Below are 26,742 nucleotides of genomic sequence, written 5' to 3'. Positions count from 1 at the left end.
AAACCCTAAAATTGTGCATAGCTTTTGACTCATTCCAATTCTAGGAATTATCCAGTGGCAGTTATCGCTGGTTAAAAAAAAATGAAAATGAAAAAAAATAGCCATAGAGATGTTCATCACGAGAACAAAAAATGGAAAAAACAGATGGTCAAAAATTTTATTAGATTTTTAACGTGTATTTTTAAAAAATACTTTGCAGCATATATGTAACCGAGCAAAGGCCTCATGCCCCAAGCAAAGAAAGCCAAACTCTGACAGGAGGAGCCTGTAGCAAAGTAAGGAGTTACTGCACCATACCAAACAAGGGAGTGGGAGGCAAGCCTCAGATCCACTTCAACTTGGTCTTTCAGTTAGGGGGGTTTTTTAAGGGTGAGAAATGGAATATTTCCTGCCATATCAGTAAACAAGGATGTCACAGTGATCAGCAACTGCAGCCCTCCACTGTGAGCTGGTGAGCCCTGAGGGAACTCAGGAAGGAAAGAATACCTGCCATCTAGCAGCCATCAGACTGCACCCACTCCCTACAGAGAGCCCTGAGGAAACTCAGGATGTGAAAACTCAGGATACTGGCCCCAGATAGCTGAGGTGCATATCAAAGGAATGATTTCAGTGAGCCCACACTCTTGCATCTTCTCGTGCACAGAAAAGCGCAAAATTCCTTAACTTGCGGTATCTGCTTTTCTTTAAGATAATCCTTTGATATTCTGACTACCTGCCCTTTGTTGCGAAACTTGTATATAACCTGGCTCCCCGCCCCCCACCCTCGGAGCAGTTTTCTCAGGGTTACTTGAGATGGCTGCTTCCTGGGCTTGAAGTCCTAAAAGTTCCTGCCAAATAAAACAACTCTCAACTTTTAGGTTGTGAATAATTTTTTAAGTCCACAAGGGGAAGAACAAAGAGGCTGGGGTTAATCATCATCTTGTAACATTTCTGTGACATTTCTTAATTGTAGTTTTGGGAGTTAGGATGTCTCTGGTTTACAATCCTCTGGCCACATGGTCCATGGCTCAGGGGTCTGTTAGCTCATCTTCCTCTGGAGAAACAACATGAGTTTGTACCTTAATGATGACATCTATAACAGCAAGTTTAGTACATTAATGATATTATCAACAACAGCAATTTTAGCTGACTCTGGCTGATTAGTGTTCAGTTAGCACAGGATTGAGATCAGCGAGGATAAGAAAGGGAATAAAGTTTTGGAGAGAGAGATTTATCATAAACTCAGTAAGGGAACTCAGTTTCCAGGGGACTCAGTTTCAATTACAAAGTATGTCCTGGGAAAATACTGATGGCGGAAACACTCACAATATAATGTTAAATGAAAAAGATACAGGGACTTCCCTGGTGGTCCAGTGGTTAAGAATCCACCTTCCAATGCAGGGGGCACGTGTTCAATCCCTGGTGGGGGAACTGAGATCCCACATGCCACGGGGCAACTAAGCTGGCACCCACAACTACTGAGCCTGCACGCTCTGCAGCCCAAGAGCCACAACTAGAGAAGCCTGAGCTCCACAACAGTCTGTGCAGCAAAAAAGAAAAAAAAAAAAAAGATGCAAAATCATATATGTGATTAAAATTTGTTTAAAAAAGTTTTTTTAAACAGGAAGAAAATAACCATGGTTAACATTTTTGTGTATCTGTGTGATGGAATTGTGGGCAATTTTTATTTCTTCTCTAAACTTTACTGTATTTCCCAGATGCTCATGCTCCTCAAAGAAAATGTGAATTTTAACATCAGAAAAAAATCATTAGAAGAAAAAAGGAAGAGATGGTGTGAAAGGAAAATCAAAATAGAGTTGCTAAGAGAGCTCTCTAAAATGGAGCTGGAAGGCCACTGACAAAGTAATTTATCCACGGCTCAGCCTGGATGAAATCTGACCTTTTGACCACTTTCTGTCCTAATGAAGGCATCCAGAACATCTGCCAGAAACTCGATACTTATTATCCTTATCCTAATATAACTCATGACAGCCTATTTAACAGACCCTTACCCTAAAACAACTCGTGACCACCATCTCTTAAGGACAAGTATTTTCTTTCCTGTGTCAGAGTAGTCTCATGGCTTTTGCCTTTATAAGCCTCTTACCCTTTGTCTTCCCTGGAACACTCCATTTTGCTCAAATCTGTGTCTTTCGAAATGCAATTCTTAGGACGTCATATATACTCTTTTCTTATTTTCTTTCTTTGTTTTGTTGGTTGACAGCGGAAAACAGAGGAAAATGCTTTTGACTTCTGTGGTCTGTCTCATCAGTTGCTTAGTTCACCAACCACACATCAAGCCTGGTGTGTGAGTACTCAGGCTGTTGCCCTGATCCATGAGTGTCGGGGTCTGAGCATGGGTTGGAAAAGAATTTCCAGGGCTTCCCTGGTGGCACAGTGGTTAAGAACCCGCCTGCCAATGCAGGGGACATGGGTTTGAACCCTGGTCTGGGAAGATCCCACATGCCGCGGAGCAACTAAGCCCGTGTGCCACAACTACTGGGACTGCACTCTAGAGCCCACGGCCACAACTATTGAGCCCATGTGCCACAACTACCGAAGCCCACTCGCCTAGAGCCCATGCTCTGCAACAAGAGAAGTCACCGCACTAAGAAGCCCACACACCGCAATAAAGAGCAGCCCCTGCTCTCTGCAACTAGAGAAAGCCCACACGCAGCAATGAAGACCCAACACAGCCAATACATAAAAATAAATAAAAATAAATTTATTAAAAAAAAAATTTCCAGACACAAGGCAGAACGTAAGGAAGATAGAGTTTATTAGAGGGAAGGGACGTTGTAGAGACAGCAGGACGACTGCCTGGTAATCAGGGAGAGCCAACCCTTTTGTGGACTCGAAGCTAGCTTTCGTAACTGCAAGACAAAGAAAATTCCTGCCAAGAAAATGGCATTAATCGATTGTTCAGGGTGCCATAAGGTGAAAGTGTCTTTTGGTGATAGGCTAGCGTCCTATAGAGTATCTTCTGAGTATCTTCTCTAATACGGGGTCATGTTATCAGCTAGCCCAAGTCTTGAATCAGAGGTTGCTATGGGGGCTGAGTTAACCCCAGAATTAGGTTGCTCTGGGGAGTCAGGTTAACTCCGGATTGTGATTTTGGTATAGGGCTCCACAGTGAGGTGAAGGAAGGGCCAGAGCACCCAACCATGGTTGGGGTTGGGGGCACCCTTGTAGAGTAGACTGCTGATGTTCCTTCCCTACTGTTGGCTTGGCTCTCACAAAGGCCCCCCTCTGGCAGCTAAAGCTAACAGAAGTCTTCCACGGGATGCTGACCTTCCTTCTCCCACTAGACACACAGTGGATAGAGCCTTTCCTTTGCTTCTCTCCTGCCTCCCTCCTCTTCGCTTTGCCTGGGCTGGGCTGGGCTGGGCTGGGCTGGGCTAATAACCCTGAGGCTTTTTCTTCGTGCGTTTGTGTGTTGTTAGAAACAGGATACAAGCTCAAAATGAAGCCACTTATGCTAAGCCCCATGTCACCAAACTGAGACTTACAGTTTCAGCTCTCCCAGAAACAGAATCTTGAACCATCAATCAGGAATCACCTGATCAGCACTAGTTAGGCAATCTACCTGACAGACCCCTTCTCTCCCCTAAAGGAAAGTAACTTTGCAATAACCAACACCCTTTTTTGCTGGTGTAACTTTCTTATTCCTGTAACTTTCTGCCTGTAAAAGTCATTTTGTTCAGCTCCTTGAAGCTCCTTCCTTAGCTGCTAGATTGGGTGCTGCCTGGTTCCAGCTGATTTTTGCTCAAATAAGCTCTTATGCCTCAGTTTATCTTTTAACAGTGTATATAAAGTGTAAAATGTTTGTCCACCTTAATAAATGCAAATAGGATGCAAGTGCAGGAAATAAAAACTGAAAAGCACCATCCACAAAACTGCACACCTAATCCTACTCCTCAGGGCCTTGCTGGTGTTTTATTTCCAGATCTAGATCTTTCACACAGCACTATGCAGTTTTACATTTAAGTGAGTTCACAATGGACTTGTTTTCTCACATCTCATTTCCTTTACAATATATCGCAAACATTATTTCTTTTGGATCATGGGAATGCCCCTGCTAATCTGTACTCCAGATAAGACCTGATACAAACGTGTATAACTAGATTCAAGAACTTGTTTGGTTAGAAACACAAGAAGTTGTCTCCACCTAATAATCAGAAACATGACACCTAGCTCAGATATCTGAAAATGTCTATATCAACAGTTTAAAGCAACAATTCTACCCCATCCTCTCATCAAAGGAGGGTACTCTCTTGGCCATTTAAATAAATCCAAAGTGATGCACCTGCAAATATGAGCAACCTGTTTTCTGCTCCAGTTGGAGTGAATGGTCTGACAGTCTGAGGGATTCTCCACCTACAACAGGAGTGCCACAGGGGAACTGGTGGTCACTTCTCCAACATGATAGAGAAGAGGAATCAAAACCGCCCTCTGCAGGTCCACACTCAGCCTCAGCCCTGCAAACCCAGCGACCCTGAAATATCACTGACCAACACCTTTGCTTTCTTCTACACAGCCAGCCACTTTCCCCCAGGTGCCTCCCACCATCCCAGAATGGGGGAGAGGGCAGGGCAGCATCAGATAGGGTTCTCACCAGTCACACACTGCCCAGGAGAACCACATATCATGATAATGCGGGCCTAATGTGTTATTTCCCAGAGTTTATGTTTATTAGCATAAATAAATCAAATTGTTTATGTTAATACCCAGTTTCCTCATCTACGCACACAAACAGCAGATCTGTACACAGCTGGTGAGAGTGTTTTCACACTGCTGTCAAGGGTAGCAGAAAGGAAGCAGTTGATAACATAAAAACTAAATGGAGCAAAGGGGAGACTGGAGAGGTAGACAGCTGGATGAAGGGACAATGTCCAGAAGAGAGAAAGGGCCCCCTTCTTGTGATGCTTTAGGGGCAGGAGGTGGGAGTGCGTGAGGGCGGGGAGTCTGCGGTAGGGGAACAGGAGGCAGGCCTAAACAGCTCCTGTCAGCAGGAGCCTCAAGCAGCTGGAACAGTTCCAGGAGTTTGCTCTGTCAGCACCCAGGGACAGCAAAAGTGCAGTGGCCGTAGGGGTAACACGTGGCTGGCTGCTGCTCAAGGCTCTCCAGCTGTTCTCCCTCCTAGAACCCACCAGACTGCTTGAATAGGATCGCCTGCCCTCTGGGCTACAGATGGGCCACATTTTGAGCTGCCACTGTGGACACAGGCCACTGACCCTGGAAGGGTTAACCAGCCCACAGCTGGGAGTTTCTAAGTCCTGGCTCCAGACCCATCACAGGTGCCAAAAAGCAAAAAGAAACAAGAGCTAATAAACCGTGAGTCAAAAGTGAGAGAGTAGCACAGACATATATATACTACCAACTGTAAAATAGATAGTCAGTGGGAAGTTGTTGTATAACAAAGGGAGTCCAACTCAAGGATGGAAGATGCCTTAGAGGACTGGGGCGGGGAGGGTGGGGGGGACTCGAGGTGGGGGGGAGTCAAGGAAGGGAGGGAATACGGGGATATGTGTATAAAAACAGATGATTGAACTTGGTGTACCCCCAAAAAAATAAAAAAAATAAAAAAAATAAAAAAAGAGGTAAAAACACAACTTAAACATTAAAATTTGCTTTAATTTATATAAATAAAAGGAAAGGCACTATTTAAATAATAATTCATCTGGGTCCTCTTGGATAATACAAAATTCTTCTATGGGAGTCTGATGATTTTGAGGCCAGCAACTCTTCTCACATGTGTAAATTAGAATGGTTCCAAACTCCACAGAAAGACCTGAAAAACATAACATATTCAGGATTCCAGCAAAGAGAAAGTGTTATGAGATACACTCAATATTCAAAGTTTGCTTAGTGGATACAGCCCAGACTCTGGAACAAGACTGCTTGAGTTCAAACCCCAGCTCTAACACCTTGAGCAAGCGATTTCACCTCTATGCTATCGTGGCTACATTTATCACAATGATCTGATTGCTGCAAGGAGGAGTAAATAAGCTAATACATGTCAGATACTTAGAACAGAGCCTGGCACATCTTAAGGGTTAACTGTAAAATGAAAAGGTTAAGCCATTAGAAGATAATAGAAAGGACAGCAAACGATGGCTCAATACCAGTATAACTGGTGTTGCCACAGGGAGAGATTCTACCTTACATGCTGAAAAGATAATTACTTAAAGTAAAAACAGTGCTCACTAGTTTTTGGTCACAATACAGTCTCAGTGTTCCTACAAAAAGCAACTGCTGATTGCAAAAAAAAAAAAAAAAAACCCAAAAAACCCCAGATTTATCAGTAAAATACACTTAAAAAAAACAATATTTATTTATTTGGCTGCATCAGGTCTTAGTGGCGGCATGCGGGATCTTTAGTTGTGGCATGTGAACTCTTAGATGCGGCATGTGGAATCTAGTTCCCTGACCAGGGATGGAACTTGGGCCCCCTGCATTGGAGTCCCGGCCACTGGACCACCAGGGAAGTCCCAGTAAAATATACTTTAAAAAAAACCAAAAAATCTCAATTAGTCTTCATTACTAATTACTGTCTAGACTATGTGACACTGAAGATCATTTAAAATATGTCACACTGACAGAACACTACCTCCAAGAAAGGATACAAGCAAAAAGTAGAAAATAAACCCTAAGAATTTATAGAAATTTATCAATGGATGGAGCCATGAAGAACGGCAGCAAGAGAATGTGAGCAACAAGAACTCCTGCCGACATCAGAACAGGAAAACAGGAGTCAACAGGATGAGCTGGGCAACTAGTTTGCAGCAGCAAAGGAAAAATACTTTTTGAAGATGTAGGCAGTGATAATGGAAAGAAAATCAAAGACAGTACCACAAAAGGCCACAATAGAGCTCATTTTGAAGAAATAACGTGGTGAATTTGAGATAATTCCCAATGAGAATATGCAACAGGCAGTTTGCAGAGGGCATGAGAAAGCTGAAAACTCAGGACTAGTAACCACCAAGAGAGGGGAAAAGGAGGTGTAAGAAATCAGACAGAATGAAATACCAAACAGCTGAGTATTATACATGAGCCCAGAGACCTGCCACATTTGGGGGATGGGTGGGCGGGGCAGCGGGGCAGGGGGAGGGCGAGAAAGAGGAAGCATATGGAGATCAAAACAGTCCCACTACACATCTAATGAAAAACATCAGAAACCACAACAGAGAAGACAACTGAAACCTAATTACAGGTAGAAAGGAAAGGCTTGAGAGAATCTCAGTGAATAAAGAGGGAAAGGGAAAAGCATGCATTCGAGAGGTGAAAGGTGACCAGAGCTACTTGTGTTACTTCTGTAGAAAAGCTACAAACTCACCAGAAAAGATACTCGGAAATAAAAAAGAAGAAAAACTAAATATATAGGTCAGGAGACTTATCCTGTCCCACACTAAAAGGATTACAGAACAATGGGACAGCAAGACATATGTTAGTTCAGTGACTGGACTTCATGAATAAAGACAATTCTACAGACATCCTAGAGTAAGTGTTAGTTACAAAGCTGGGGGAGAGGGGATCAGTTCACCCTCAAGACTCCTACAAAGCAGCATTCAATGCCAAAACCTACCTTCCAGTGAGACCCAGCCACAGGTTGTGACGGGAGGTACCAGATAAAAGGGCTGGCAGGGCTCTCAAAGTTGACAGCATGGGCATTTACAAAGTTTTGAAGAAAGAAAGTGGGGCTTGGGACTTCCCTGGTGGTCCAGTGGTAAAGAATCCGCCTTGCAATGCTGGGGACTCGGGTTCGATCCCTGGTCAGGGAACTAAGATTCCACATGCCACAGGGCAACTAAGCCAGCATGCCACAACTACTGAACTCAAGCGCCTCAACCAGAAAGCCTGTGTACCACAAACTACAGAGCCCATGCGCTCTGGAACCCTCTAGAAAACCTGCACGTCACAACTAGAGAGAAGTCTGCACACCACAACAAAAGATCCTACATGCCTCAATGAAGATCCCGCATGCCGCAACTAAGACCTGATGCAGCCATAAAAATAAATCAAAAATAAATAAACAGGGGGCTTCCTAGGTGGCGCAGTGGTTAAGAATCCGCCTGCCAATGCAGAGGTCACGGGTTCGATCCCAGCTCCAGGAAGATTCCCACATGCCGCGGAGCAACTAAGCCCGTGTGCCCAAAAACAAAAAATAAATAAATAAATAAATAAATAAACAATGAAAAATAAAGAATAATAAAAACTATCTCCCCTTATTCTAAAAAAGAAAAACAAAAAAACAAAACAAAAAGTGGTGCTTAAGAACTTTATAGATAAGTTGTCCTTCAAATATAAAGGCAGACTAGCATATACATTCTAAAGTAAGAACAACACCCATGAGCCCTCTTTGAGGCTACTACTTGATAGATTCCAGCGAGGAGAGAATAGTCAAAATAAAGAATTCATAGGCTGGGACTTCCCTGGTGGCACAGTGGATAAGACTCTGAGCTCCCAATGCAGGGGGCCCAGGTTTGATCTAGATCCCACATGCATGCCGCAGCTAAGAGTTCACGTGCCGCAACTAAGGAGCCCTGGAGCTGCAACTAAGGACCTGGCGAGTTGCAACTAAGGAGCCCGCCTGCTACAACTAAGATCTGGCACAACCAAATAAATAAATATTAAAAAAAAAAAAAAAAAAAGAATTCATATGCTAAATAGTTGGGAGAATTATGGTTATAGAATACAGACTTATAAATCTTGATAAAACAAAAATGATACTAAAATATTTGGAGATGGAGTAGGGTATATATTTCCTTATCTATTATAGTAAAGGAGCCAAACGCATACTATTCAAAATTGAAATATGGAATGAATATACTTCTCTTAATTTCAGAGGCTCTTTTAGAAACTAGGGCCTCTTGAATAAAGAACCCATTACCTAAAGTCCAGCAATTGCTTCAATTACACTTAATTTTCCTTATGTTAAATTTGCAAAGGGACTTTCCTGGTGGTGCAGTGATTAAGAAGCCACCTGCCAATGCAGGGGACCCGGGTTCAACCCCTGGTCCGGGAAGATCCCACAGGCCGGGGGGCAACTAAGCCCGTGCACCACAACTACTGAGCCTGCGCTCTAGAGCCCGAGAGCCACAACTATTGAGGCCATGTGCCTAGAGCCCGTGCTCCGCAACAAGAGAAGCCACCACAATGAGAAGCCCATGCATTGCAACAAAGAGTAGACCCTGCTCGCCACAACTAGAGAAAGCCTGTGCACAGCAACAAAGACTGAATTCAGCCAATAAATAAATTAATTAAAAAAATAAATTTGCACAAATTTATTCTAATACTTTAGTATTATTAAATTTTCCTTATTTATTTTTTAATTTTTAATTTTTAAAAAAGTATATATTTTTTGGCTGTGCCACACAGAATGCGGGATTTTAGTTCTTCCACCAGGGATTGAACCTGTGTCCCCTGCAGTGGAAGTCCTAACCACTGGAGTCCTAACCACTGGACCACCAGGGAAGTCACCAATTTTTCCTTTTATTTCTAGTCTTCCATCTATCTATGTAACTATCTTTTTCTTTTCTTCTTTTTTTTCTCTGGCTGCACTGCACGGAAAGCAGGATCTTAATTCCCTAACCAGGGATCGAACCTGGGTTCCCTGCAGTGGAAACATGGAACCCTAACTACTGGACCACCAGGGAATTCCCAAATTTTCCCCTTTCTAGAAAAATTTTTTCTCTAGTCATTCATCTACATAACTTTCTATCTGCATTTATGTCAGGGATGATGACTGGAATGATCCTTACTAATGTGCTAATAATGGCGATTTGCAAGGTTTACCAGATATTCATAGAAAATCTCCAACATAAAATTCAGGGGTCAAAATGAGTGAAGGAAAAAACGGTAACCTAGAGGAAACAGACAATGCAGATGACAAGTGGAAATTGAAGACAGAACACGTGTCAAAGATATGAAAGAAGATACTGAACTCATAAAAACAAACAAACAAAAAAGGCAGGGGAACGTCCCTGGTGGTCCAGTGGTTAGGACTCTGTGCTTTCACTGCCATGGTCCCAGGTTCAATCCCCAGTTGGGGAACTAAGACCGCAAGCCGCATAACAGGCCAGGGGAAAAAAAAAAAAAAAAAAAGATGGTATGAAAAAGTTTCAGAGAAGAAGATGGAGCTTTTGAAAAATAAAAAACGTAATAGTCAAACTAAAATCCAAGAGAGGGGTTAAAAGATAAAACTGACAAAGACATAATAATAAACAGAAGCAGCCAGGCCCAACAGTCATATGATTCCATTTGTGTGAAGTTCTAGAACAGGTAAAATTCCTATGGGAACAGAGGTGAGGACAGTAATGACCTTATAGAATGAGGGGCTCACTGACTGGGAAGGGGACACCAGGGGCCTTCTGAGACACTGGAAACGTTGCCTATCCTAATCTGGGAGGTCATTACAAAAGTGTGTGTATATATATATATATAAATTCATCAAATTGTATACTTAAGATTAGTGCACTTTACTGGGCGCCTTCTTTTTTAAAAAGAAGTAAGTGCTAAGGATTTCCTGGATATGACACCAAAAGCACAGGCAACAAACATAAAAACAGACAGGATGAACTATATCAAAATTAAAAACTTATGTGCATCATAGGACACAATCTATGGAATGGGAGAAAATATCTGCAAATCATATCTGATAAGGAGTTAATATCTAGAATATATAAACAGCTCCTACAACTTAACAAGAAAAAAAACCAAATAACCCAACTTCCCTGGTGGCGCAGTGGTTAAGAATTCGCCTGCCAATGCAGGGGACACGAGTTCGATTCCTGGTCTGGGAAGATGCCACATGCCGCAGAGCAACTAAGCCCGTGTGCCACAACTACTAAGCCTGCATGCTCCAACTACTGAAACCTGTATGCCTAGAGCCCATGCTCTGCAACAAGAGAAGCCACTGCAATGAGAAGCCGGCCCACCCCAAGGAAGACTAGTCCCTGCTCACCCCAACTAGTGAAAGTCTGAGTGCAGCAATGAAGACCCAACAATGCCAAAAATAAATAAATAACCCAATGGCACAACAGTATAAAGCAATTATACTCCAATAAAGAGCTTAAATAAAAAAATACATACATAAACAGAAACAAAAAAATGGACAAAGGACTTGCATAGACATTTACATAAAGTGATATGAAAATGACTAAGTCATTTACATGAAAAGATGCTCAACATCACCAATCATTAGAGAAATGCAAATCAAAACCATCAGATACCACCTCATACCATCAAAAAAATAGAAAATAAGTGTTGGTGAGGATATGGAGAAATTGGAACTCTTGTGCACTGCTGACTGGGAATATGTTAATAAAAAATGTTTATAAAGGGGAAACTGTGGGGGGGGTCGGGGGAGGGGGGAGTATGGGGATATGTGTGTAGAGGCAGATGGTTGAACTTGGTGTACCCCCCACCAAAAAAAAAAAAAAAAAAAAGGAACCAGGAAGCTGGGACGAAGTGAGAGAGTAGCATAGACCTATTTACACTACCAACTGTAAAACAGATAGCTAGTGGGAAGTTGCTGTATAACAAAGGGAGATCAACTCGATGATGGGTGATGCCTTAGAGGGCCAGGACAGGGAGGGTGGGAGAGAGTCGCGGGAGGGACGGATATGGGGATATATGTATAAATACAGCTGATTGACTTTGGTGTACCTCAAAAACTGGTACAAGAGTGTAAAGCAATTATATTCCAATGAAGAGCTAAAAAAAAAAGGGGGAAACTGGGTGTGAGGCATATGGAACTCTATGTACTATTTCTTAATTTTTCTGTAAATTGAAACCTTCTGAAGAATAAAGTCTATACCAAAATAACAGAAATAAAAAAAGACAAGCCACAGACTCGGAGAGACTATTTATAAATTTGTATACCAGATAAAGGACTTATATCCAGAATAGAAACAAAACTCTCAAAATTCAATAATAATAAGACAAACTATCCAATTTTTAAAAAAGAGAAAATGATTAGAACAGACACTTCACCAAAGAAAACATACAGTGGTAAATAAGCACATGAAAAGATGCTCAAAATCATTAGTCATTAGAGAAAGACAAATTAAAACCATATGACATCACTACACACCTGTGAGACTGGCTAAAATGAAAAAGACCATACTAAGTGTTGCCAAGGATGTGCAACTCTCATGTATTGCTGGTTGGGATATAAGTGGCACAACCTCTTTGGAAAACAGTTTGGCAGTGTCCTAAAAAGTTAAACACACACCTACCATATGATTCAACCATTTTTCTCCTAGATACTTGCAGAAAAGCCTATGTCCATACAAAGACTTGTACACAAACGTTCACAGCGACTTTATTTATAATAGCTCCAAATGGAAGCAACACGTTTCCTTAAAATAATACTAATTTCCCAAATTTTCTGTAATATGCTTATATTTTATAAGGAAACAAAATGAAACAATAGTCTTTCATTTTAAAATAATTCTAAATTAGTGCCAGAAACCCACAAACTCAAATACATAAAGGGCTTATTACCTAAATTGGCACTTTCGAGCATGCTGACCAGTGCTGGCATAAGCTGAAACTCAAATATCCTTCGGACTCCACAGTGACTGCAGGCTGGGAGCTCAGTGACTTCCGATGTAGGGCAGGTCAAAAAAAGTGGTTCTCCACTCCAGGAATATCTAGAGTAAGGAAACAAAGAAACCTGAATCAGGGCCACATACAAGTCACATTCTAACGTCTAAGACCACACTTTGTAAATTTTGTTTCTTTCTTGGAGTGTATCCAGAACAAACCTAGAGAGCAAAGAAAATCCAAAGGCCCAGAAAACTAGCTGCAAGGCTGTAAATCACAGTAAGATATCTGAATTCTTATCAATGCTTATCAAGTCTAGATGAAGACACTAAAGCTAATGTTGAACTAAATCTAACTAAAACTGCAAGAAAGCCCAGACTCAGCTCAACTGCAGATTAAAAAGACTCAGGCCCCCACAGTACTGGCCTTACAGAAGAAGTGGAATGCACCCCTAAGGAATAAACATCAACTTCGGTATCTACTGTTCTTCAACATACAATTTCCAGTAAACAATTTTTTTAAAGTTAGTAGATACGCAAAGAAGCAGAAAAAACTGACCCACAAAGACAGTGAATACAAGATCCACAGCCAAAAAGATGCAGACTTTATCTTTTTTAACTTTATTGAAGTATAGTTGATTTACAAAGTTGTGTTAAACGTCTGCTGTACAGCAAAGTGACTCAGTTACAACACACACATTCTTTTTCGTATTCTTTTCTATTATGGTTTATCACAGGATACAGAATATAGTTCCCTGTGCTACACAGCAGGAACTTGATTGACAATATTTTTAAAACCACCACCAGGTTAGGTCTCTCACTTCAATCACTCTTGTACTTTAATATCTGCAGATTTATTTTTTTTTAAAATAAATTTATTTATTTATTTATTTATTTATTGGCTGTGTTGGGTCTTCGTTGCTGCATGCGGGCTTTCTTTAGTTGCGGAGAGCAGGGGCTACTCTTCCTTGTGGTGCGCAGGCTTATCACAGTGGCTTCTCTTGTTGCGAAGCACGGGCTCTAGGCGCATGGGCTTCAGTAGTTGCAGCACGTGGGCTCAACAGTTGTGGCTCGAGGGCTCTAGAGCACAGGCTCCGTAGTTGTGGTGCACGGGCTTAGTTGCTCCGTGGCATGTGGCATCTTCCCGGATCAGGGCTTGAACCTGTGTCCCCTGCATTGCCAGGCGGATTCTTAACCACTGCACCACCTGGGAAGCCCCAGATTTCGTTCTTATTTCATTTTGGGGAAAATTTCCTATTTCACCTTTGAGTATTGTTTTTGAGCCATCTGTTGAGTTCTCCATTTTGGACACCAATTATCCTTATAATAGTTATATCTATAAACCTTCCAAAGGTATCACCTTTTAATTGCTTTAACTTTTTCTTCCACATTCACTAGGTTTTTGCAACTCTTCTCACATCAGTACTTTGATTTTCAGCCAAGTCTCCATTATTATTAAATTTATTAGATATGTAACCGGTGGCTTGGTTTCTTTAGCAATTCAATTTCCCTTGCCATCTCATAGTTACTTTATTTTCTCAACTTTGAGTTCTTTGGTTTTATTGAATGTATTTTCTTACAAAGTTCATCTATATCTTGAAAAATCTGCTGGGAATTATGTGTTCTCAGATTATGTTTTCTTCCAGATATGGTTCTTGGCTCATTTTTGTATGCACCATTCATTTCTTTAAATTTACTGTCGACGATTACAGGAGTGGCATGCCACTTTCCATCTAGGTCATGCCTAAAGGGGACAACTCTATTTACACCACCCATTTCCTCCAAAAACGTGCGTGGGCTTTCTTACTGACTTCCTGTCACTCTCATATCAGTGGTCTGTTCTTTTCCCCTTCTCCAAGCATATTTTTCATTTCTTCTACTTTTCTGTAGGTGAAATGGGGTGAGGATACAGTTCTATAAGACTAGATGCAATCTACTAGGATACCTGGGCTTCCTTTTTACTTCTGAGGTAGTTTAAAAGGTCTTACATGTTGGGAGATCCCATTCTAATGCGGAAGAAATTGCCCTTGAGTTCTTTATCATTACTGTAAGTCACCACTGGACCCAACAACCTCTGCTTCTGAGAGGCAGTTCCTAACTCCCTACATCGTCACCCCACCACACCCAGTTCTTTGGCCAGCAGCCCTACAGCAGAAGATACAGATCCTTCTCCTATTTGCTTCTTTGCAGATTCAAGATTATTACTGCAATTCTCAGGATTTTGTGGACTAATAAGTATATATTGAAGAGATGAAAGAAAAAGGCTGCATGGCTAGAATACACACTAAATTATTCCAGAAATGTCTGTACCTTCCTCTGTGGAAAATAAATTAATTACATAAATAAATATTTAAATACACGTGAGGCACCCAGACATTTAGTGATATTCTATCCTGGGTTGCCACTTTAGTTTTATGGTATTAAGTTCCTTTCCTTACGTCAATGCTGATGGAGGGGATTTTCTTTTTAATAGTTGTTTTTTTTTCTATTTTATTTTTGGCTGACTTTTACCTTTTATATTTATTCAGGTTTTAGGGGAGAAAGACCATTTGCTTTTACTCTGCCCACTTTATCTGGACCCATTTTTCCAAGTTTTCCCTATATCATTATTTTTATATACTATAACCCCCTAGGTATATCATTTCCTCTGAGACCTCTCTGACATCCTACTTATAACAGCTATGTTTTATTTTCATTTATCACTTGTGGAAGTCATACAATATGTCTACTTTTAGCCTCACCCACTAGAGGGCTAAATCTATAAAAACACGGACTTTGTGTCCTTTCCTTCTGTACCTTCAGCATCTAAAATAGACTCAATAAATATCTGCTGGATGAATGAACATGCTCACTGAATCCCTCCAAACATCCAGTAAAGTATGTATTAGGCCCATTTTACAGAAGAGGAAATAAAGGTAAAGTCATCTGCCCAAGGCCAAGTCTTCTAAGACCTAAACCAAGGTGCTTTTCATCCATACCATGCTTGAAAAGGTGTTGGCTCCACCAAATACCCACTAATATGGGCACTATGCTTTGCATGAGAGTTATATACTGTCCTTACTGCCAAAGCATCTACAGAAATTAGGTGAATATATAAATATGCCAGTAATATTAACAGATCCTAGGGAATTCCCTGGTGGTCCAGTGGTTAGAACTCTGTACTTTCACTGCTGAAGGCCTGGCTCCCATCCCTGATTGGGGAACTAAGATCCCACAAGCCCTGCAGCACGGCCCATGTAAAAAAAAGAAAAAAGATCCTCTGCTTCCCCAAAACACAGCAGAGTGGATTGTACATGACAGCTGGTATTTACATACATTTCACAGAGTGTTTTCATCATCATGTCACTTAATTCTCATACGGACCCTCTGAAATAGGTAGTTGTATCATCACCCTCATCTTAGAGATGAACCACTGGGGATAAGAAAGGTTAAGTGACTTGCCCATGGACCCACAAGTAGAAATGGAAGACCTGGGCCTTGAACTTCCAAGACCTATGATTCAATATCCTATGGGCACTTGTTACTTACTACAAAGTATTATGTCTTCAACATACAAAACTTACAAAGTAGAATGCAAAGGGGAAATAAAATCAAAACTATTATAACTAACAAAGATTTAGTTACAAAGATGTAAATCCAACTGATAAGGACACATTCTGCAGTTCAAGAAAAATCAAGACCCCACACCCCAGATAACAGCCTCCTAAAACCACATCTCAAGAATAGCATTAACACTCATCCAATTTCACAAGCCAGAAGCTCAAAACCACTCCTGTTACTTTCCAATCTTTTACTCTCATATCCAAGGGTCACCAAGAGCTGCCATTATAAACATACCTCCCAAGTTTATCCCTGTTTCCCATATCCTCTGCCCTGACCTGAAACCTTTCACCATTTCTCACCTGGATTCCTTTTCTCTAATTTGAGTAATCATATCATTCCCCTGGCATCCACTGGCCACAGAATAAAATACAAATTCTTAGTAAGAAATGGACTGAGGGACTTTCCTGGTGGCACAGTGGTTAAGAATCCACCTGCCAATGCAGGGGACATGGGTTCAATCCCTGGTCCAGGAAGATCCCACATGACTCGCAGCAACTAAACCCATGCACCACAGCTACTGACCCTGTGCTCTAGAGTCCATGAGCAACAATTACTGAGCCTACGTGCCACAACTACTGAAGCCCATGTGCCTAGAGCCCATGCTCCGCAACAAGAGAAGTCACCGCAATGAGAAGCCCACACACCACAAGGAAGAGTAGTAGCCCCTGCTCGCCACAATTAGAGGCAGCCCGCACACAGCACCAAAGACCCAATGTAGCCAATAAATAAATAGTGTATTGAAAGAAAGAAAGGAAGGAAGGAAGGAAGGAAGGAAGGAAGGAAGGAAGGAAGGAAGGAAGGAAGAAAAAGAAAGAAAGAAAGAAAGAAAGAAAGAAAGAAAGAAAGAAAGAAAGAGAGAGAGAGAGAGAGAGAGAGAGAGAGAGAAAGAAAGAAAGAAAGAAAGAAAGAAAGAAAGAAAGAAAGAAAGAAGGAAGGAAGGAAGGAAGGAAGGAAGGAAGGAAGGAAGGAAGGAAGGAAAGAAAGAGAAAGAAAGAAAAAGAAAGAAAGAAAGAAAGAAAGAAAGAAAGAAAGAAAGAAAGAAAGAAGGAAGGAAGGAAGGAAGGAAGGAAGGAAGGAAAGAAAGAGAAAGAAAGAAAAAGAAAGAAAGAAAGAAAGAAAGAAAGAAAGAAAGAAAGAAAGAAAGGAAGGAAGGAAGGAAGGAAGGAAGGAAGGAAGGAAGGAAGGAAGGAAGAAGGAAAGAAAGAAAGGAAAAGAAAGGAAGGAAGGAAGAAAGAAATGGATTGAAAACATACCAGTTGAGATTGTGACCAGTACTCCATGTCAGTACTAGGTACCAAGTCTGGGGAGTACCTAGTCTCTCAAGGAGGACAATAAGGGTATGTGTCCTAAAGGAGGTCAAAGTGTGGAGCTGCGGGAGGGAAGAACCAAGCTGCTCTCACTCCAGACACCATGATGCCCAGCTTAGGGACTTGCCCCCATCCCACCATTGTGTACCTGGGTACATTTTTCCTTTGTCAGTGACCCCTCTGTGACCCAAAGCATCCTTGGCCTTTAGTCCCTCCATCAGGACTAGGGGCCCAAGTCTGTCTCTCCTGCACGATGCCTTCCCTGATGAACCGAAGCAAAGGTCTCTGATCCCTCCTCTGTGTTTCTTCCATACTTGTTTCACATCTCCGTAGGGCACCTGTCACAGCATATGGTGTTGTCTGCCTCCCTGACCACCAGGTATTTTTGCGGCCAGCACCAGGTGCAGTGGTTACTGGACCAACACCAACCTCAGCACACAACTCCGCCCTCCAGAAGCAGAGGATCACTGTGAGCAGTGGGTCTCACTGCTGAAGAGGTCCCTCCTAAGGAGTGGTCTCCAGCTGAGAATTACTGCCACTACTGAGGGGCCACACGCCTAAGTATATTTGCTGAATCTGAAAATTCTGTTGAAGGTATCATAATTTGGGCATGTTTTCATGACAGCATGTCTAGCTGTCATACCTAATTAAAACAGGGAGAAACAAAATAAACTGGACTTTCAACAGTAAAATTAGGATGCAGGAGTCAAGAGTAAAGTTTGACTTTGTATTAAGTAGCAAAAACTACAGTCAAACAATATATAGCAAGAACCTTTAAACTTCAAACCTCTGATTCCAAATTTTACTCCTAAAACTAGATTAAGGGGAAATCACTACAACATTCTAAGATTTGTGAAGGGGATGTGTACTGTAGCACTAAAACTGTGCAAAACTGAAACAAATGAGATAGAAACAATTAAATACCCAACAATATCGCCATAAGCAAAGTCAAAAAAGAAACAAGTCCAGAAAATTAATCATAATAAAGGGCTAACCTCTAGTATACAAAAAAATCAAAAGGACTAAGAACTTATGGAAAAACGGGCAAAGACTATAAATAGATAGAAATAACTCCAAAACATAGAGGAAGATGCTCAAAATAAGAAAAAAATCAAGGTAAAGTTATACCAAGATGCCCTTTTTCACTTTGAATTGGCAGAAATACAAAAGCATGAAGCTCACTCTATTGGTAAGGCTATGGAAAACAGGCACTTATATGCTGCCAGTAGGAATGAAAGGTCACATATTGCCAGCAGGAATTAAAGTCTAACGGCAGACAACTGGGTACTATCAATCAAAATCACAACTGCATACACCCTTTTGCTTAACTATGCCATTTCAGGAAATGTACCCTACAGATATACTTGCACACATGCGAAATAGGTACAAGACTGCTGGTTAGCATAATTTGTAACAGCAAAAGGTGCAAAACAACATTAAATGTCCATCAACAAGTAAAATGAACTAGGGACTATAGCACCCCCCCCCCCCGCCCCCGCTTCTTTTGGCCACACCACACAGCTCGTGGGATCTTAGTCCCCAGACCATGGCGGTGAAAGTGCCAAGTCCTAATCACCGGACTGCCACGGAATTTCCAGTACCTTTTTTTTTTTAAAACAAAGTTCTCAATGTGCTAAAAAGATACTGTAACCCTAGATATAGTGTAGTTAAAAAAGTGGGACACAGAATGTTTCTAGAATGCTTTCTTTTGTGTAAAAAAAGGAAAGTAACAATTATATTTGCTTTGACATGCATAAAGAAACTATGTAAGCACACACAGCAAACTAACAACAGTGGTTACATGAGTAGATGTGAATGGTAGGAAAGGAATAATTTCATTGTATTTATACATATATGCATATCTATATAGTTTTATGTTTTTGAGCCTTAAGAATGTATTATCTATTGAAAATTTAAGTTAAAAAAGGAGAAAAATCATTTTCAAGAATTTTTAATACATAGGAAAACCCTCGATACCAATGAATGTTTACCTAAAAGAAAAAAAATTAAATATTCTATGACCCCAATTGCTTTTTAAAAAAAATACACAAAATCTACTTACATGTACGCATGCAATGCATAAAAAATAACTGAACTTAATATACTAAAATGTTAGCTTCTTGATTTGAGGAATATTGTAGATTTTGGTTTTCTTGTTATACTTTCCTGTGTTTTCCAAACTAATAACATTACTTTTATAATCAAGAAAAACAATGAAAGAAAATGAGCCTTTACCTCAAAATTTGCTCCTGACAAGCAGCAATTCTCTTCATGAATTTGTAAAACATCTTGTCTCCACTTTTAATTATGGTCTTCTCATATTTTTCATCACCATCACTAGAAAGACTAAAAAGACATGCAGAGAACACTTTCATCTGTCTATATCCAGAGAATTACAGTACTTAGAAGAGTACACAACTTTTTAAAACTTTACCAAAATAATATATACACATAATGTAAATATCGTAAATTTAATACTTTATAATGAATAACAGTAACCCCCTGCCCACCCTTCTCCCAAGCCCTGCTTCCTGGACAATTATTTGCAGTTTACAAAGTTTACAAAGTCATCATGCCCACTGACTCCTTTTCTTTCTCCATTATGGATTATGTCCAAATACTAACACTTCTTCATGCACTCCAGCAGTATTCTGAAAAAGCTTACAAATGAGACAGCTCTGGTAGAGAACCAGGTCAACTCTCCAAATATCCTATTGTAATTCTATTATAATAGCAAAGTGATTATTCTTACTTCTGTAGAGGGCTTTGGTTTATAAAGCCTTTTAAGACCTATGCTCTCACTTGACTCCAAAAACCATGTGAAGAGATACACCACCCAGATATCAGTATCACTCCCATTTTATAGGGGAGAATTGAGGTTCTGGGAAGGTCTCCAAGGTCCTAGGCCAGTTCTTGAGCCACAGCCAAGAGTCAATAAACAAACGGCATTTTTCTAACTTAACCTGTCTCTGTCATACATTTAAAAACAGAAAAGTTAGAGATAGTAAACACATCTTGTGTAAGTACTTGGTATCCCTAACTTCTGTCTGCTCATTTTCTTGAGGGTCCTTATAAATAGAACAAAGTGTTTTCAAGCTAACTCAAGGGTGACTGATCAGATCTCCTTGTCTGTCTCCCTTTCTCATCTAAGAGGAGTGAAGCGCAAAGGTCCTACACACACAAGTGCTGCCTGAAAAAGTTTCCCCAGATATGAGGGTAAAACCAAAGGGTACATACTGTGGCAGCTTCCTGACCAAACCTCCTCTCAAGCTCAGCAGTACACATTCTCACCTTTGGGAAAGCAGCTGTTCCATATCAAGTCCCTCTCTCTGTTGATACTCCCTCAGAAGGCTCTGAGCATGATCGAGACTGACAAAGTCCGTGCAGTCATCCTCATCGACAACACAGAGGTAGTAGGGCAGGAACTGAGGCACCACAGAAGGCAAGGCCATCCCTCCTTCCCCAGCAGGCACAGGAGCAGCAGCACCTGCGACAGTATCCTGCAGGTGCAGGTCCTGGAGCCGGGCAGTCCAGTCTCTGTCTTTGGCACTCTTGGAATCATTTCCAAAATCGGAGGCAAGCTGTGGTGGAGGCTCCTCACTGTCACTTCCCCAGTCATCCGCGCCTTCACACCAATCCTCAGCTGTGAGGCCATTTTCCTGTTTCTGAAAAAACATCCTGTGAGTGAGGTTCAAGCACACTTGGGTGATCTCACCTATTCCCTTGGCTTCCTAAGCCGCCCATCTCTTCACCTTCCTGAGGGAGCCTTAACACCAGCCCCGCACCCCTCACTCTGACACACTCTGATTCAACTTCCTGGACCCCGTTTACTCAAAAGCATGTTGGAGGTGACAAAATTGTGTTGTCCTCTTCAGGGGCACTGTGGCAAATACAGTATGGTGGTTTCTTCAACATCTCTTTCAGTTGTGCTTTATGTATTGTGGAAGCTGGTGAGAAAGAACTACGTTCCCCAGACTCCTAAGCAGCTAAAGTTCTAGATATGATCAGGGGTCTACTCATCAAGTCCACTAGAGAGAGACACAAACTTGAGATAGAGTGAAGTGGAAAGAGGGGCCATGAAGCAGAAGGTAGCTAGTCTGTAGATGGAGACAGAGCAAAGCTCCGGAGTCAGCAGTTCTGACAAGGGCCGCATCCTTTCACCAGAACACATCTCAGCTTCCTGACTGCAAGAGAGGTGGCACAGCAGCTCCTTGACAGGCCAGTTCTGAGCTGTGGTTCTGGAGGTCACTCCTGGAGTCATCTCCAGCCTATCCAATAGGTTAGTAAAAACTTAAAGTCTATCTCAGCTTTAAAAAAAGTCAAAGTGCTTTTCTAGTATCTGCAATTGAACCCTGACAAATATAGGCAGACACCATTTTTTTATTCCCAGTATTGCTAGTACTATGCTTGGCCCACATTAAGAATTCAGTGTGTACATAAAGCAACGTTTACAGGCAAAGGGAAGCTGAATTTTGTTCTGCAGCTATCAACTTGCCTGATTTTTTTTAATAAATTCAAGCTTTGTCTTATTAAGTGTTTGTTACATACACATACTTATCACAGAAAATATATTTACTGTAAACACACACATATATAACGATGTATATCTATACACCCATACTTCTTCCCAAACAGAAAAATCAGTCAGCGATGCGCCTCCATACTTTCAGTGCATAATTAAAGCAGCTAACAAAACCTTAAGGAAGTACCACTTGATGGTTCAAAACAGAGCAAAAACCATTCCAACGTACTCCAAAGAATACGGCTTGAAGTCTGTCTCAAACGAAATTCTAGAAAACACCCTCCCATCACAGAAGATCATAACACAGTCACAAGCGCTTTACCTGAGCGTCCTGCGTCTCTTTCTCTCGCACCTGCAGGCACTGGGAACGGAACACCTTCCAGCTTCACAGTAAAGAAAAGTTGAGGTGAGGGCTCCATCGTGGCCTCCCGGGGCGCCCCGCCCCTGCTCCCGCCCACTCGGCATAAAATCCCGAGGGCAGCTCCGGGCCCTCCCCGCCTACCTGCGCGCTCTGCCGCTACCGCACCCCGGGCGGGGGCAGGCGAACACGTGCAGGAGCCGATGAAACGGGGAGCCTTCCAGCGGGCAGTACACCTGCACGACCAGGGCAAGTGGCTGCTTGCAAAGTTCACACACCGGCCTCGGCGCTGCCACGGCGGGTAGGGCGTCCTGAGGGCAGGGGAGGCGCTCAGACCCTGACTCTGCCCCGGGACCTCGCCCACTCCCTCACCCCGTAGCCCTCACCAGCACCCGCCGACCCCGGCTCCGGCACCCCACCTCACCGGAACGCCGCCCAGCTTGCTTGCGGTCCAGGCGCCTGGCCCCGTGGGGCGGCCGGGCACTGCAGCATCTCGAAGCCCGAGGAGCACCGGCTTCCGGACAGCCGCCATGACGACGGGGCGCCCACGTGAAGAGGCGAACTACGGCAGCCGCGAGGGTGCGCGCTCGGTGCACGCGCACCGCCCACGCCTGCGAGACGGCCCCGCCCCCTTCAGGCCGTTTCCCGGGATACAGTTTGGAGCCGTAAGGTCAAAAGCTGGAGCCCCAAAGCTTGTTTGCCGCGTAGTGGCCTCTAAAGGGACTACGCACCCTGTATAGTGAAGTAGTCTTGCCAAAAAGTTTTATCTAAAATAAGTGTGGGACATGGGACTCCCCTGGTGGCCCAGCGGTGAAGACCCTGTGCTTTCACTGCAGGGGACTGGGTTCAATCCCGGAGCGGGGAGCCAAGGTCCCGCATGCCCCGCAGGGCAGTGAAAATAAATAAAATTAATTAAATAAAATAAGTTGGATAATAGTACTATCGTTAACAACAACAAGCGCCTCTCCCCAAAAAAGGAAAAAAAAAAAATCCATGGTGTGCAAAAAAAGAAAGGGGGGGGTGGACTTTCCTGTTGGTCCCGTGGGTACGGGTAAGACTCCGTACTCCCAATGCAGGGGTCCCAGGTTTGATCTCTGGTCGGGGAACCAGATCCCGCATGCATGCCGCAACTAAAGGGTCCTCATGCCGCAACTAAGCCCTGGCGCAGCCAAAATAAATAAATATTAAAAAATAAAAAAAAAGACACAGGTGCCTCCTGATGTTTGGCTCCAGCCCCAGTGAGGACCTGGAGGTGAAACCAGTTTACTCCTGGTTTATCACTGCCAATCTGATGGCTTTAAAGGTGCTGTGAAGTCCAATCTTGCTGTTCAGTTCAGGTCTAGCCAAAGAGGCTGGATGACTTTGTAGATACTTGTTATTTTAGCTAATGTTTCCCAGGATACATTTCTAAATTATTGCAGGAAGAAACAAATTTCAGAATTCTTGGAGACTTCCCTGGTGGTCCAGTGGTTAAGATTCTGCACTTCCCCTGCAGGGGGCACAAGTTCTATCCCTTGCCAGGGAACTATTGAGGCTGGCCAAAAAAAACCCTGAACGAACTTTTTGGCCAACCCAGTAAGATCCTGCATGCCGCGTGGTATGGCCAAAAATTTAAAAAGAACAACAAAAACTTATCCTTGCTAACACAGCAAGACCTCCAACAGTTACTGAGCTCTCCCCAACATGGCATCTGTTTACATCATAACACTACCTATTACAGCCTCTATTTTTTTTTAATTCATTAATTTATTTTGTTGCACCGGGTCTTAGTTACGGCAGGCAGGCTCCTCGGTTGTGGCTTGGGCTCCTTAGTCGAGGCAGATGGGCTCCTTAGTTGCAGCATGCAATGTGGGATCTAGTTCCCTGACCAGGAATTGAACCCAAGGCCCCTACATGGGGAGCGTAGTCTTATCCACTGTGCCACCAGGGAAGTCCCAAGCCTCTTGATCAAAGTGTGATTGCTCTTATTAGCTAAGAGGAATTTTCAAGATGTTAATTGCTGTCACCTTCTGGATCCAGAAGCAATTTAATAGCAAATTTGACCCTGACATTATTGTGGAGCCCTTGGAACAATGTAACGAGTGCTTGCATGTGTGAGACTTGAAGTGTCTAGCTTAATTCATGATTTTGTAGGGCTTTGGTTTGGACCTCCTGACAATCTCACACAGATCATCAAATTATGATACAGTTTGTATTTGAGGAAGTACAGAATGAAGATGTTGAATGCTGCTTCAGCCTCACCTGAAGAGCTGCACATGATGGTTAATTCTGTGTCAACTTAACTGGGCTGAGGAATGCCCAGATAGCTGGTAAAACATTTTTTTCTAGGATCATCTGTGAGGGTGCTTCAGAAGAGAATAGCATTTGAATCAGTAGACTGAGTAAAGATCTGCCCTCAACAGTGTGGGTGGGCATCATCCAATCTGTTGAGAGCTTGAAGAGAACAAAAAAGGTGGAGAAAGGGTGACTTCTCTCTCTCTTCTTGAGCTGGGGCATCCATCTTCTCCTGCCCTTGGACATCGGAGCTCTTGGCTCTCAAGCCTTCAGACTCTGGGCCTTACACCAGTGGTCTCTTAGTTTTCAGGCCTTCAGACTCAAACTGAATTATACCTCTGGCTTTCCCGAGTCTCCAGCTTGCAGACAGCATATCATGGGATTTCTCAGCCTCCATAATCATGTGCGCCGGCTCCCATAATACATCTCCTCATGGATCTCTCTAGAGATGTATGCACATACCCTATTGCTTCTGTTCCTCTGGAGAACTCCCGTATACTCTTCAAGATTTGCAACAACTGGCAGCCACAAGATAAGTGAGAGCTGTAAGTGACAACAGTGGCAGTGACGAGCAGAACAAGGCAGGGCCAAGGGACACACGGCCAATTGACATCTGCCAGGTCCTCCCGCTTAAGGGAAGACATGAGACCTGGCAGCTGGCTTAGAGGAACTCAGTGGTCCCACTGCTAAGAGACCCTTCGTGTGAAGCCACGGTAGCCTAAGAGGATCTGCCACCTAGAATTTTCCTCTCTACAGACTTTTTTGCGTGCTTGCTCTTTGGTAATAGAGGAAGTGCCTCTGATAGGAATATAGCTCACTTTCCGTCAGCTATATTAAGAAAGAAGGTGGGGGAATTCCGTGGCGATCCAGTGGTTAGGAATCTGAGTTTCCACTGCAGGGAGTACAGGTTCGATTCCTGGTCAGGGAACTAAAAGATCCCACATGCCTCAAGGCACAGCCAAAAAAAAAAAAAAAAAAAACCCAAACAAACAAACAAATGAAAAAACAGGTGGATCAGCAGGGGCTTCAACAGAGACTGACTATTGAAGAGCATCTTTCTATCACCTCTGCAAAAGGGGGGAAAGAAGTAGGCATTCACTTTTGGAATTAAAAAAAATTCCCATTTCACCAATAGGAAGATGAGAAGTGCTAACAATTTCTATTATTTATTTTAAGTGGCCATTTGCACCTGTATGGTCACTTTCTACAGTCAGGTATTCCCTTCTTTGAGCATTTGTGGGTAGTTTGTCTTCCCTTTACAGGAGCAAAAAATACAAGTCCTGACTTTTCCCTGTTTTGAGGAAGGCATGTGACCAAGCCAGAGGACAACTCAAATTCAGGCAGCCCAGGATAAGATGGGTTGAAGGCCACCCTGATGACAGAGTTGAAGACAGTTGGGCCTTGCAAAAGGGGAAGCAGTTTTCCAGTCCAGATCATTCTGTGTCGTCTAGGGTGTAGGTCTGGAAAGCTTAGCCTCTAGACTGCCCATCAGTTCTGCCCATCAACTGTTTTTTTTATTATTTATTTATTTATTTATTTATTTATTTATTTGGCTGTGTTGGGTCTTCATTGCTGCACACGGGCTTTCTCTAGTTGCGGCGTGTGGAGGGCTACTCTTCATTGTGGTGCGCAAGCTTCTCACTGCAGTGGATTCTCTTGTGGAGCACGGGCTCTAGGAGCATGGGCTTCAGTAGTTGCAGCATGGGGGCTCAGTAGTTGTGGTGCACGGACTTAGTTGCTCCACGCATGTGGGATCTTCCTGGAGCAGGGCTTGAACCCATGTCTCCTGCACTGGCAGAGATTCTTTACTGCACCACCAGGGAAGTCCCCTGGCCATCAACTCTTTAAATAAAATTCCTTTTCTGCTAAATTGGCCAGAAATATTATTTGCTATCTTGAATAGAAGTACCTTAAATAGAAGATAAAAGGATAGTGTGTTCAAAAATCCTGTTTTTCAATGTCTACCTTATAAAAGGAAAGAATTACCCGAGCATCTGGCCAGGAGTTAGTGGTCAACCTTGATCTGGGCCAGGAGTTCACCCAAAACAGACAAAATCTCAGTGTGGTTTTAAAAACCATCCAGTGGGGGCTTTCCTGGTGGTCCAGTGGGTAAGATTCTGTGTTTCCAACGCAGGGAGCCCCAGTTCGATC

The 26,742-nt window shown here is 42.6% G+C and overlaps 1 protein-coding gene across 1 annotated transcript; it reads right to left on the bottom strand.

Moving 5' to 3' along the window:
* Nucleotides 1-5,576: 5,576 nt before the first annotated feature.
* PDCD2L (programmed cell death 2 like) lies at nucleotides 5,577-22,879 on the bottom strand. Its single transcript, XM_057710591.1, has 7 exons — nucleotides 22,742-22,879; nucleotides 22,462-22,628; nucleotides 22,282-22,342; nucleotides 20,729-21,102; nucleotides 19,673-19,783; nucleotides 12,487-12,635; nucleotides 5,577-5,770 (listed from the first exon to the last, which is right to left on the bottom strand). Exons 1-7 carry the CDS (start codon nucleotides 22,847-22,849, stop codon nucleotides 5,640-5,642), a joined length of 1,101 nt encoding a protein of 366 aa, XP_057566574.1. The 5' UTR covers nucleotides 22,850-22,879; the 3' UTR covers nucleotides 5,577-5,639.
* Nucleotides 22,880-26,742: the final 3,863 nt, after the last annotated feature.

Source organism: Hippopotamus amphibius, chromosome 16, assembly GCF_030028045.1.
Source record: "Hippopotamus amphibius kiboko isolate mHipAmp2 chromosome 16, mHipAmp2.hap2, whole genome shotgun sequence".
Lineage (NCBI taxonomy): Eukaryota > Metazoa > Chordata > Mammalia > Artiodactyla > Hippopotamidae > Hippopotamus > Hippopotamus amphibius.
Note: the sequence above shows the minus strand (reverse complement) of the source record. Positions and strands in the feature narration are given on the sequence as shown.

Excerpts from the sequence above, each read along its gene's own strand:
- PDCD2L (XM_057710591.1), bottom strand. The coding sequence starts at position 22,849 with ATGGCGGCTGTCCGGAAGCCGGTGCTCCTCGGGCTTCGAGATGCTGCA. Across the intron at positions 22,343-22,461 it reads GGTAGCGGCAGAGCGCGCAG|CTGGAAGGTGTTCCGTTCCC; the intron begins GTAGGCGGGGAG and ends TTTACTGTGAAG. Across the intron at positions 12,636-19,672 it reads TGTCAGGAGCAAATTTTGAG|ATATTCCTGGAGTGGAGAAC; the intron begins GTAAAGGCTCAT and ends TCCTTACTCTAG.